The following is a 13,255-nucleotide window of genomic DNA, read 5'->3' as shown; positions in this document are numbered from 1 at the left end:
ACATGCCGCTGGGAGGAAGTCGAAAGAAGAGAAAGATGACGTTATGGGCGCGAGATGAGAACGCGGTCCGCGTCTCCCGCGTGTGTCGCGGTTGTCATGCTTTTGGCGGTTTGATCCCCTAGCCGGCCATGGAGCGCCGCAAGAAGACGAGATCTTCAAAGGTAAGCTGGACAGCAGCTTTCGACTCGAGCCGTCGGATGGAGGCTTGGATCCCTCCGCCTTTCTGCGCCAAGTATGGCGGCGAGATTATCGTCGATCACGACGGACACTGGTTTGGGGAAGTGCTCGCTCTCTCTGTGTGGAAGCCAAGCGCTATTCTAGCATATTATACAAAGACGGCACTGTGACGCAGCATAGGCAAGAGTAAACGGCGGCCAACATCTGCGCCAAGCGCGTTGCATCCTCGGAGAATGTCTGGAACGTCGGCGCAACTGCTACATCTGTGCATTTTTAATTATAGCTGGCTCCACGAAACAAACGCACCGTGCATTCGCGCTTCTTCTATTCTTCTAGTCTGTTCTTCCATCGCAATAGCAATTATATGAACATTTCAGGTGCATTTTTGTCGTCTCCGCCGGCGTTGCCGTGATGTTCCGCATAAAGTCCAAGGCTGATACCACCGTCGCCGCCCATCGTGCGCTGTATGTGCGAGCGGAAGCAGGCGAGGGAAGCCGGCGATCACGGCTCAGTCTGGCGCGCGCGAAGGGGGAAAGCGTAGAGCAAACGCGCTGTCTTCCGTCGCGCGAAAGGCCGTGGGGTATGAGAGGGAGCGGTGGCGGGCGACGTTGTGCTCCGGTGGCAAATGCGCATTTCGCGACCGGACGCAAGGGGAACTAGCGATCGCGGCTCAACCTCGCGCGCCATACGTGGAAGAAAGCGGGGAGGCAGCGCGTTGGTGAGGGGGGCGGGGAGGTCGGCTTCGATTACGGTACATGGCCGCGCGGGATCGCGTGCGCCTGCCTTGAGAGAGATCTGCAGTCGTTTGATACCTTTGTGCGCGCTGCGTTCTCGCCGCGTTTGCGTTGATGCGACAGACCGCACGAAGGTCACTTCGCTCCCTGCCCCTGCCGCGCTTGCTCAAACTAGCGTTTTGACAGAGAGTGCCCACACTCATCGAGTGTGATGTGTTCATGCTTGCTGGTGCGCGCTGACATCATGCTTAGTAAGCGGTTCTTTCCAAGGTTATACGGCCGGGAAAACTACTATCCGTAATTCATATAGCTGTCTACTAATTTGCTAGCGCAATCGATGCTTCGCCTTTCGCGCGAAGCTGAGACATTGTTTTTTCTGTCCCCTTTTCACGAAATGTATTTCGCGCCACAATCACGTATACATAGGAAGTCGCCACTCACGCGCACTAATACTTGCCGGTTACCATGCCCGGGGCGGCAAAAGGAAGATCCAAGCCTTAAAGTTTCAACGCTCCCGCTTCCAGAGGAGAAAGTGTCATCTGCACGTTGCGAGTTATTCTAATGAATGTTCGGTCATCTACTGAACACAGCGAATCCGCTCCGTCGGTGTGTTGACGAGCAAATTGGGCCGATCGCGGAAGTAGTGTAATAGTAAACTGGGCCGATGCCAGAGCCACTTATACGTGGTCGCCTCTGCCACGTGATGTGGTCGCGTGGTGGTTTCACTGCGCACCGCGCCATTCTGCTCCCTGATCTTGGGTGCGCTTGCCCTTGCTTAGTTCTTTAGGTTCCAGTTGAAAAATACACCAGACTGGTTTGGTGTGTTCCGGTGTTTTCTAGTGTTAACACCAGCACGGTCGGGCGTTACGTGGTGTGGACACCAGAGTGGCTTGGTGTGTTCTGGTGTGCACATCAGAGTGGCCTGGTGTCATCTGGCGTGCACACCACGTGCTTCATGCAAAATGCCTCTCTGCGGGATTCCAGCGGTTCTTAAAGAACTAGCCCGGTATTTCACAAACGTCCTTGTTGATTCTTTTTACTGATATAATTTGTTTACACGCGCGCTGTCACCTTCGCAGAATTCAGCGCGGGACGGCGAATCCGGTAACGGAGATTCCGCGGGGTCTGGGGACCAACGGAATAACCGACGGCCTACGGGAGACGCCCTCGTCGGGGCCAAGCCTTCTTCCTGCCGCCAGCAGGCTCTCCGCGGCTTCTCCGGCAACGGCCACCAGCGCCTCGCCCAGTTCGTGTCACACCTGGCCCGAATGCGAGACCTGGTGCAGCAGGTGGCCGACTTGCAGGTTCGGCGTCGCAACCTCAAGAACGAGATTCTCACCCTTCAAGACGAGAACGCGCAGCTGCAACTGGCGCTGAACAGGGAGCGTAAAAAGGTGCGCCTCTTGTTCGCACACGCGTGCACACAAAAAAGAAATGCAGCCAACCTGTGCGAGATTGCAGAATCCCATCCCAGTTTCCAGCGAAACTGTTTCTTTGGAGCAGTAGCATTGGGGGTTTCAGTTGTCTGTAGCTCAACCACGCACTTTAATGAGGGACCGGCATGTAACGCTTTCGAGCGCTTCACCACGGAAACTTTAGCTGGAGCCGTAGTTCACTTACACGCCTTTAACTTCCCTTGCACGTCACACGTAATGATGATTTATTTCACGTTACCGTAATAACAACAAAAAACTTCCAACGTCCAGTCTTGTAAAATACGCTTGTTAAGCTCCGGAACGATTAAAGGCCTCGCTTGCAGGTCACGCGGCAATAGCGACAGCGCGGCCCCTCCGCCTCCGCGATTATCCCTTCCTCCTCCGTCACTCTCTCTCAACGATGGCGAAGACTCTTTCCACTTCTGTTTCCAGAGGTGACGTCAGGGATCGCTTCAGCCAATCACAATCACGTCCGTTGGTCTCATCTTGGTAGTTTCGAAATGCCTCGCCTACTTCCTATTACGGCCTCCACTCCGGTCGCGAAAACTCGCTGAAATACACATTCCGCTGAAAACCTTCTGCCACCCGTAAATTGCTATGCATATAAAACAAAGCAACGTTGAGCCACTTCAGAGACACATTTTGACAATTACCGAACGACAGTGGTTGACTGTGAAGAGCCGTTTATTTACCTGGTTACATCGTAGTAGCAAATTGAAGGGACTCTAAAGAGAAACCATATTTGAGCTGTATCGGTAAGTGAACTACTATTCCACAATACCAAAAGTCACTGTTACCCTGAGAAAAGGGATAGTTACCCAGAAAAGTCGCAAAAAAAAACGAAAAGGTATTGGCGGCACCTCATTTTCTGGTAACATTTCGCCGTGACGTCATAGATATTTAAAGCCCGGAATACATGGAGCGAATAACCGGCATCCGAGTGACGAACTTCCTTGGGCGGCGAACGCCCGACGGCCGGCGTCCAAAAATTTGACGGCCGCCGCCAACCTGTCTGTCCAAATATTTTCGTCAGGCCGCCGGAAACGTCGAGCGCGCAGCGGACAGACGACAGCCAATCGGGAGGCGCCAGTTCCGGTCGCTAGGCATGCTGGTCTTTCGCGCGCGGCCTTTTCTCGTCTTCTGCAACCACGTTGGTGTCTGCGCTAGTGTCGGTGTATTTTTCAGTTATGAAAGCGGTATATGCCACCTTAAAAAGCGGTTATATTTGTTTCATCGTTTACCACAACGCGTATGCTAAGTCTGATAACACTGGCGCCAACACGGCGAACTCGCGGCGGCGTCCGCCCGCTGTTCGCCTCATGTATTGCTATGCAGCGCATCTTCGACGTCTTGCCGCCGCGCTTTGTTCGCCGCGCCGCGTTCGCAGTGACAATTCGCTACATGTAGCCCGCGCTTAAGGCATCTGCTCGGGCCTTGTTAAAATATGGACTGAGATAGTGTTTTCTTCATTGAGAGCACTTTTTTTAAATGACCCACGACAGGTACTCGAACCACGTCACTACAGGTTAATTATGCCCCCACGAGGACATCATTCGCGAAAAAACCAACACAATGGATTCACTGAATAAACCACGTAAATTCAACGAATAGTTCGAGGCGAGTTATTACAGTTTACATGACCATTATTAAACATAGAAACACGGAACCAGACCTTTATCACGACATCTTTCAATTTTACAATACAAACATGTACCCTAAAGTTCGTAACTAGGAAGCTACTTAACGTAGGTTTTCTGGTAAATAATGTCCTTCTGAGCATATTCTGCAGCAACCAGATCCGAGTAACTTATGTGGGCTTTGAAGAAAAAGAATTCTCGAAGTACAAATAAAAAGGCATTGTTTTCTGAAAGGGCCAAATACTGGAGTTAGCAAGTTTGGACAGAATTTATTGTACCACAAAAGCCGCAATGCGAGAAGATACTTTGGAATCCACAAAATCACACTGACATACCACCTTAATGATTCTCGCATGAAATTAAAGAAAAATGAGAGTTTCACCTTCATTTTATGTTCTAATCACCGGGGCATATTATTAGTGCTACAAAATGGAGTTTTGAAAGAAAACCTTGTCCGTTTAAAAGGATTCAATGTTTCTTCTTACTCTCAGCAAACAATTATGAAAGAGCCAACGGCAGCAAAACAGCGGTGACTTCTAACTATATTAGTTTCTCACATCTATATATATATGGAATGTCACAAAAGAAGGCAAGAAAAATAAAATTCAGTAATCGCATTTACTGCTACAAAGCCAAGCAAACAAAACAACAAAAATTACACATTTTCCTCGATGAAAGCGCAAATATTACAGCGATGTGGCATATGTTTTATAATGCGCGTGGCAATTGACATGAATGTCGCGGTTAACAACTTTCTTGCTCAATAGACTAAGGGATAATATCCTTGTGTTTGATTTTTTTGCTGCTTCATTTGTGCTATATATAACGTCAACCTGAAAAAAATGATTCAGCAGTCGGATGTCAGCACTGGCTTTGTCATTTCTTGTCCATTCCCTTCGCTGGCGTTGTTAAATTGTTTTGTTACCCTTGAGCTACCAAGTAGCCTTAAAGTGCTCGGGGTCCAAAACCATTCGTTGTATAGGTGACTTCGTTGTAAAGAGGGCAAACCGCGCAGCTCACGATAGAACAGGGACAGAATTTCTCCTACGGTATATCTTGTTGTAGAGACGCTCACCTCTATCACACTTTCCTTAATAGGCCTGGCTGCATTGCGCACGCAATCGTTGGCACATCCAAATGCTTTGGTTTGACGCCGCTCCGCACACGGCCTTCCAGATGGAGTTCCTCTGGACCACAATGGAGAAGCGGAAGAGGCCGCCCGGTATGTCGCCTCCACGGCCGCAGGTACGGCAGCCCCTGCAACCAGCCGGCCACTTCCAGCACGGCGCCCATCCGGCGACGGCGCCGTATCCCCTCTACGTGGACGACATGGGTAACGCGGACGGGGTGCGTAACGCATCGTCCTTCCTTCCGTTCCTCATGCCCTGGAACGTGAACGAGAGCGACGTCGTGGACTTTGAAGACTTTGAGGAAGACCTGCAGCACTACATCTCCTACCGTGAGTCCGTCCTCCCCCTGTTTCTCGGAAACTCGTTCTTTCCTCTCGAAACTCTGGAAAGGACAGTAGCGGCGCCACATCGGGTGAAACACGTGACTGCTCTCCAGTGTAGATCCGGCAGCGCGCGGGTGAGATTTCAGAGGCCATGCTGTAGCGCCTCGCTGTACAATGGGAGTCTGCGTACCATTTACACGGTGGAAACAACCATAAAGAAATGTCAGTGACGAGAGATGGCGCCGGACAGCTGCACGAAGGGAAGACGCACGATGGTATGCGTTTTTTTTAAAGGAAATCTTATTACACAATAATATGAAACGTGTGCACAAAGATATTTGGTCCCATAGCCTAAAGCTGCTAGTGATGGGCCCAACACAAGAAATGTGTTGCAATAATTAGCGGTCTTATAAAAACAAAATAGCGCAAGTATCATACCATAAGCGGTAAATACTATAAATAATCACAGAACTGCGCTAAAAATGAACAAAACAAAAACATAACTCAAGACCGTGCTTGACAAGATAAGAAGTGGCATTTGCATGTAATGTGAAAATTTCTTGCGAGTTTTATTTCAAGAGGCAAATTGTTCCGCAGCTTAACACCAGAGAATTTAATTAACCTTTCGCCGTACACATTGGAACATAAAGGGCGATTAAGATTACCGCTGCGTGCATGCCGTGTGTTTAACGACGGAAACGTGAAAATGGCACGCGGCAGAGGTGTGCTTGTGTTTGTTATTTTATTTACTAAGCAGGAAATCTTGTCGTCTCATATGACTGTAAACGGCAGTATACGCAGCCTCTGAAATAGAGGATTAGAGGGATGACACACCGAGGAAAAAGTAATCGCACGAACAGCTCGTTTTTGTAATCGGAATAACGGGGTAAGGTATGTATCTACGTTTGGCCCAAAGACTCACAACAATAGCTAAGGTGGCAGTGAAATAGGCTAAAATATAATATTCGTAGCAACGTCAAATCAAAGTATTGACGTGCTCGTGTGAGAGCGTAACAGTTGAATGACAACTTTTTTACAAACGGTATTGATTTGGTCTCTCCAGTTAAGGTTACTGTCAAATATAATGCCTAAATACTTAATACTCGGAACACAGTCAATGGTTCGATTGTTTAATGATATGCTAATTGAAACGTAGTCCAGAGTTTTCATTCGTGAATGGAAAACAACGTATTTTGTTTTATCGGCATTTAGTAATAGTTGATTGTCACGAAACCACATGGAAACAGCTAGTAGTGCATTGGATACAGTATATTGTAAGGTTTCAAGGGAACTACCTGCAAATAAAATTACAGTATCGTCCGCGTACATTAATGTTTTAAATGATTGTAGAATTCGCGGGAAATCATTAACGTATAGAGCGAATAGAATGGGACCCAATACGGATCCTTGGGGTACACCACATGTGACATTCCTAGATTCGGATAAAAAACCGTCAATTAGTACTTTCTGCTTTCGCGACGTGAGATAACTGGAAAAGAAGTCATGAGCTCCATCGATAATACCATAGCACTTAAGTTTTTTCAGTAGCGCCGAGTTACAAATGGTATCAAACGCCTTTTTTATGTCGATAAAAATTCTAACAGCAATCTTTTGATAGTTGAGGGCAGAGTTCAGAATTCGAGATAAAGTAAGCACCGCTGTTGATGTGGATTTCCCTGGGAATTTGTGTCTTTCCTCGCTCATATTATTTTTCTGCTTGATTCCACATTCTAGATGTATACCGAGTCACTCTGCAGCGCACAGTTGTGAGAGAACGTGCTATTTCGTAGGGAATTCTAACAGCGCAACCAAGGTGGCATGCATAAGGAGGCGCTGCTGTCTTTGTCCTCCTGCGTCCATTCTTCTTGCGTCTTGCGCCAGTAGAATACCCTTATGATGTCATGCCGACAATCGCACATTGCAACTGTCGTCGTAATACGCGTACTCCATTGGGGAGTGAGAGAACTCCCGGAAATTTAGCCTGTATTGTGTTCCTTGCATGTTCCTTAGGCTCTACGCATGGGGTTTTCGTTTGCCGGTACTACCAAATTCGGTTCGTACCCCTTTTTGCCATTGATCAAACGTTTTATCACGATGCATCCATAGTTGCTCACCATCACACATCGCTAAAACATATGCCACCCTGTGGCTTAGAAATCAAATGTAAAGTGAGAGACTTCATACCCTCACGTCACCATAGCCATAGCTCGTTTGGGAGTCGAGAAAGATGTGTAGCAGAATTCTCACGCATTCATGCATTTAGAAACATCACTGAGCACGTACATAGCCTCAATTCGCAAGGTCCCGCGAAAGAAAAAAAAGCCGAAATAGTCCGAATTGTTGGTCCGGCTCCTGTATGTGTATTTGAACAACTTGTAATTGTTCTGAAGCTTTGACTGCTGTTGTTGGTGCATATGCATAACATATGCTATGGTTCAAGACAACAAAAACGCAAGGACACCAAAAGCGCCTCTAACAGCGTACTACGCAAACTATCCACTTTGCAGAAGGCGCGTCGAACAATGAAGCAGCACTTATCAATTCATTTATTTGGAACCATTGCATCTATTAAAAATAAGCCTTTTCACGCGTTCGTGCACATCAATGAGCGCCTGAATCGCATGGAGGAGCGAGCTAACGCGAAGCGTATGGTGGCGCATGCTGTCGGCAGCCGCGCCAACCTAGGCCAGTGGCATGGCTGGCTGTCTGCATGTTGCCATATGACGGGCTTCCATCTCTCGGCAACGAGAACCAACCTGAAGACTACCGAAATAACGACTTAAGTTTGCTGCCGAGGTTAGGCGAAGGGTAGTAGAAATCTACAGCACCATCCACTTTTGGTGAAGGGGTTAGGTATAGTGAAAATATTGCACTTCTGGCATAAGGGTAAGGCCTCTCTTGTTGGTAGTTACTACACGGGGACGACAATCAAGTCGTGAATGTCTACTCGTTTGTCTTGGACTGCTCAGCCTGGAGGCCGTTATGTCAAACGGTGACGTAGTTTCCGCTCCATTATGATACCGGAAAGTTGCGGAAGACCTAGCTGAGAAACGTTTAAACATAGTTTAAACGTTTAAACAAGCATAGACATAGTTCACTAAATCTGCAAGCAGCCATACCCGCTAAAGGATTAGCCAGCAGTCACCTTTTGTGCCAGAGTGCGTTACTGAGCATGTCAAAATGCATTACATTTGTTTAAGAAGCCTTGCTGTAAGGCCGTAGACACGTCTCTGGGCAACATGCTTCTCAACTCTTGTGACTTTCGTTGTTGAGCCACCAATTCGTAGGCGTGCAACCTATTGATAAATGCTTCTCATCCTTTGCGCTGTCGCACAGGTGCTTCCTCGCCCGTCGAGAGCTTCGCCGAAGAATGCAGCGCCTTCTCCTCCTTCCTGACCCTCGGAGGAGCCGCGGAGGCCATGGGTGCCAATCCACCGATGCGTGCACATCGCTTCCAGTTTCTAGACGCCCACCGCCAGCGCCTGCAGCAGGAGTGTCAACCGCAGGAACTACTGATCCAGCAAGAACAGCAACAGGTAGGGCGACCACTACAGCGACAGCAGCATCACTTACAGCGACAGCCACAGCGACAGCGACAGCAGCGACAGCTGCAACAACAGCATCAGCAGCAGCAATATCAACAGCGGCAGCAGCAGTTACTACTGCAGCATCAACGCAGCATCTTCCGCTACCCACGCCCGCGCCGCCAAGAGGGGTCCATGCGCGCTGCATCTGCAGCCACCAACGAAAACACCGACGCTCAGAGGGAGCAAACGACGGGCCACGACCACGGCAGCCAAGGCGATGACGTCACGGATTCCGGCCGAGCTCGCGGAAGGAACGCGGTGGATCTGGAGTACGAACAGTTGCCACTGGACTGACCGAATTACCAGCTACCCGTACACGTTCTTGGAATCCCAGGCCACCCCACCCCGCCTTGGCATACGGACAGCTATCGGTTTACACCTGAAGTAGGTCAGTCTGTTGACTGTCCGTGGTCTGCTTCTGGCGAGCCAAACACCTGGGGTTCCTTGCGCGACGCAAGACACACCGTGGGCAGATTAATCTGTGGCTTCGTGTAAGTGGCAGTAACTGCACAGATAAGCTGTCGAGTGATGAAAGATTTGTCATAGTGTCACTGCTTGACCACTCGACAATTTACTTAACAGCGCCACGCAGTGGCTTAGGCGAACGTTACTTCTGCTGGATACATTTGCCCGCTGGTAAAATGCTTCGTGCAAGAGTCGCTGGGACAGCGATTTTGAACACGTAGCGATTGAGCCGCTTCAAGCGAATAAAGTTTGCTTCTCGCACATGTATTGCTGTCACTCCCTGAAAAACATTTTCGTCAAAATTAGCTGTCCATTGCAGAAAATTTTGTTTGGGAACGCTTGCTGTAATTAGGACGTGGACTTCAGATGTGACAAAGTGCTAGCAGTGGTTTATACAGTGTTTTGACATTCCATGCAAAAAAAAAGGTAATGGAATCCATATCTCGCCACTCCTATTTCACTTTCACGATGCCATCTTGCTTATAGAGGATTTTTCTGGTCATCAGAACTTTTTTTCTTCACCCTTAAATTTTCAGCATTCAGCGATATTTTTTAGCATCCGTCTTCGAGTTTATCTTTCGCCTCTGTGCGAAACACCGCCTGTGTGCTTCTCAAGCAATCCACAGAGGCAGGCTAAAAAAGGGTGATGAAGCTTTTGAGATGTGTATAGACTGAGGGGGAGTTCCCTGAAGACTGAACAGAATTACTAAATCATCGTAGAGTGATAAGGGAATCGGCCGGCTGATTTCCTGAACACAAAATCTTTCGTCACCGGCACCGGATTTATCCCTCAGAGGAAGCTTTATATTTGCAAGCTTATTCGAACTGCCACTTTTAGAGCGCAGCTCCGGCACACGTTCCTGCGGTGACCGTCGGCGTCGGCGTCTTCGGCATGACCTAGTGAACGAGCACAGCGAAGGATGAAAGAGGGAACGCGGAACGCAGCGATGAAAAATGGCGATAGCGAAGAGAGCGTGAGGAGGAAAGCAGTAGAGGCAGGTGGAGCCGCACCCTGAAGCGGAAAGCGGAAGAGGTGGGTATGCCGGAAGCGTGAGAAGAAAAGCGTAGTTTCTCACAAGACTGGCTCTGTGGCGATGATGGCTGCGACATGGCGCCAGAGTAGCGCGCGTCATCTGTTCACCGATGACGTCACTGACACCATATGTAGAAACAAAGCGCTGAATGAGCGGAGGTCTGTTTGGGCGGCTCCTTCGAATCGCGCTTACGCGTCACCTCCGCGCCGCCTCTCGCAATCTCCCTGTTAGCGAGGCAATGGCGCCAGACTTTGCTCCGTTTGGAACGTGCAGCATACGACAGATTTTTCTTGCCAGCCAATATATGGCGACATGCAAACACGTACATAACTACACTCAAATATTGCGTTAGGGAGTGTCATATTCAGATTACTATTTTTCTCGTAATGCCTGCTAGAATACCAGTTATTCCTGTCAGCTCTCTGTTCCACAGCGCTCTCTTCCTGTCTCTCAACATTACGCTTAACATTTTCGTTCCATCGCTCTTTGCGCGGACCTTCCACGTTACTGCCCCATATGTTAGCCCCTGTAGAATGCAATGACTGAACACTCTTCTTTTCAAAGAGAGTGGAAAGCACACAGTGAGAATTTGACCTATGCCTGCCGTATTCACCACAACCTACTTTTGATCTTCTGTAAATTTACTTCTCACGATCAGGGTCACCTGTGAGTAATTTATCTAGATAAACGTACTCCTGTACAGACTCTAGAGGCTGACTGGCCGTCCTGAATTCTTGTTCGCTTGCCAGAGTATCGAACATTATCTTTGTCTTTTTCATAGTAATCTTCAACCCCAACGTTACACTTTTTCGGTTAAGGTCCTCAATCATTTGTTTTAATTCGTCCCCAGCACTGCTGAACAGTACGGTATCATCTGCAAACCGAAGGTTGCTAAGGTATTCGACGTTGGTCCTCACTCATAAGCCTTCCCAGTCTAATAGCTTGAATACTGCTTGTAAGCGTGCTGTGAGTAGCTTTGGAGAGATTGTGACTTCATCCCTGACCCCTTTCTTGATAGTATAACTTTCTCCTTTTCTTGTGGAGAACCAAGGCAGCTGTGGAATCTGTAGATTGTTCCCGATATATTCACGTATGCCTCCTGTACACCTTGATTGCGCAATGCCCTATGACTTATGGTGTATCTACTGAATGAAAAGCACTTTTCATAATCTATGAAGGCAATATAGAAAGGTTCAGTGTACTTCGCAGATTTCTCGATCGATGACATAGATATGAACCATTTTAGAACATCCTTTGCTGAAGACAGCCTGTTATCTTGCTTGGTTGGAATCAAGTGTTGTCCTGACTCTGTTGCAAATTGTCCGGGTAAATATTTTATATATTACTGAAAGCAAGCTAATGGGCCTATAATTGTTCAATTCTTTAACGTCTCCCTTTTTACCGATTAGTATATTCTTCGCATTCTTCCAGTTTTCTTGTATAGTTGAAGTCATGAGGCACTTCGTATAAAGGCTCGCAACCTTTTCAAGCATGATATTTCCTTCATCTCTCGAGTGTTATTCCATCTTCGCCTGCTGCTTTCCCCCGAGTCAGGTATTGGAAGGCCCTTCTAACTTCATCACTAGTTAGTGAAAGAGCCACTGTAGCCCGTTCATCGTTACTCCGAATGAAGGTGGCTGCTCTGGGTACTGTACCGGTCATTACATAATTCTGCTGTTTTTACTATTACATATACATAAGGAAGGGGAGCCATACTTCGTGGTTAACTTCGGTTTATTTCCCGATAGTCTCAGTCGGTGGACAGACCTTCTAAAATCGAACGATTATAGCAACAATACCCACTGACATGGTTGGAAACAGTCATAATCACATAAGCACTCTCTGAGGCGTTCCTATGTAACAACCGCTTAATATTGACAGCGTATTTTATATATATATATATATATATATATATATATATATATATATATATATATATATATATCCACTGGTATCGACATCATATATGGTATTTTATATCATATAAAGCCGCAAGCCAATGAGGCGATGTAAAGCATCGGGAATTAGCTTTTGAAAATAACACAGAATAGAGAAGTCGCAAATGAAACGGGTGCAAAAATAACTTGGCGATGATAGGACCCATACCAACAATATGTAGTGTATATATATATATATATATATATATATATATATATATATATGTATATAGTTTATCTCCACTACAAAACTGTTACGACTAATGTTGAACCGGCTTTACTTAAGTGACGAGGTTGATGGTGAAGTCAAGATGGCATCCCGAGGCTACGTCGGCTCACTTCTCCTGCTCTTCTCCTCGCCCGGCTCAAGCCGTAGCAATATATATATATATATATATATATATATATATATATATATATATATATATATATATATATATATATATACGAAGCTGATGGCGTATTATCACTTCTGTACGCCAAGAGGCAGGACGTGTGTCAAGTGAGCCTCTCAACATCACCCTGTAATGCTCTGAACACGCTCTAAATCGTGGACTCGCGACCTGAAAATGGGCACGACACGTTAGGATTGCACGTTGACGCATTACTCACATTTGCCGTTAAATCTTCACTAATTTATTTTTTTCATCAGTATTTTGGTGCGCTGCTGAATACAGACAAATTAGCCTGGTGTCAAGCCTCACATGTCCTTATATCGAGCGGTAAACACACACACACACAAACGTTTTGGGGTTTGACTGTTCCATAAGAAGGAAGTCGTGCTTCTTCTGTCGA

At 47.2% G+C, this 13,255-nt stretch overlaps 1 protein-coding gene across 1 annotated transcript; it reads left to right on the top strand.

Annotated features, from left to right (window-relative positions):
• LOC142564630 (uncharacterized) lies at positions 1–9,746 on the top strand. The gene is made up of 4 exons (XM_075675699.1): positions 1–161; positions 1,991–2,305; positions 5,161–5,443; positions 8,774–9,746. Exons 1-4 carry the CDS (start codon positions 129–131, stop codon positions 9,316–9,318), a joined length of 1,176 nt encoding a protein of 391 aa, XP_075531814.1. The 5' UTR covers positions 1–128; the 3' UTR covers positions 9,319–9,746.
• Positions 9,747–13,255: the final 3,509 nt, after the last annotated feature.

This window comes from Dermacentor variabilis, chromosome 11 (assembly GCF_050947875.1).
Source record: "Dermacentor variabilis isolate Ectoservices chromosome 11, ASM5094787v1, whole genome shotgun sequence".
Lineage (NCBI taxonomy): Eukaryota > Metazoa > Arthropoda > Arachnida > Ixodida > Ixodidae > Dermacentor > Dermacentor variabilis.
Note: the sequence above shows the minus strand (reverse complement) of the source record. Positions and strands in the feature narration are given on the sequence as shown.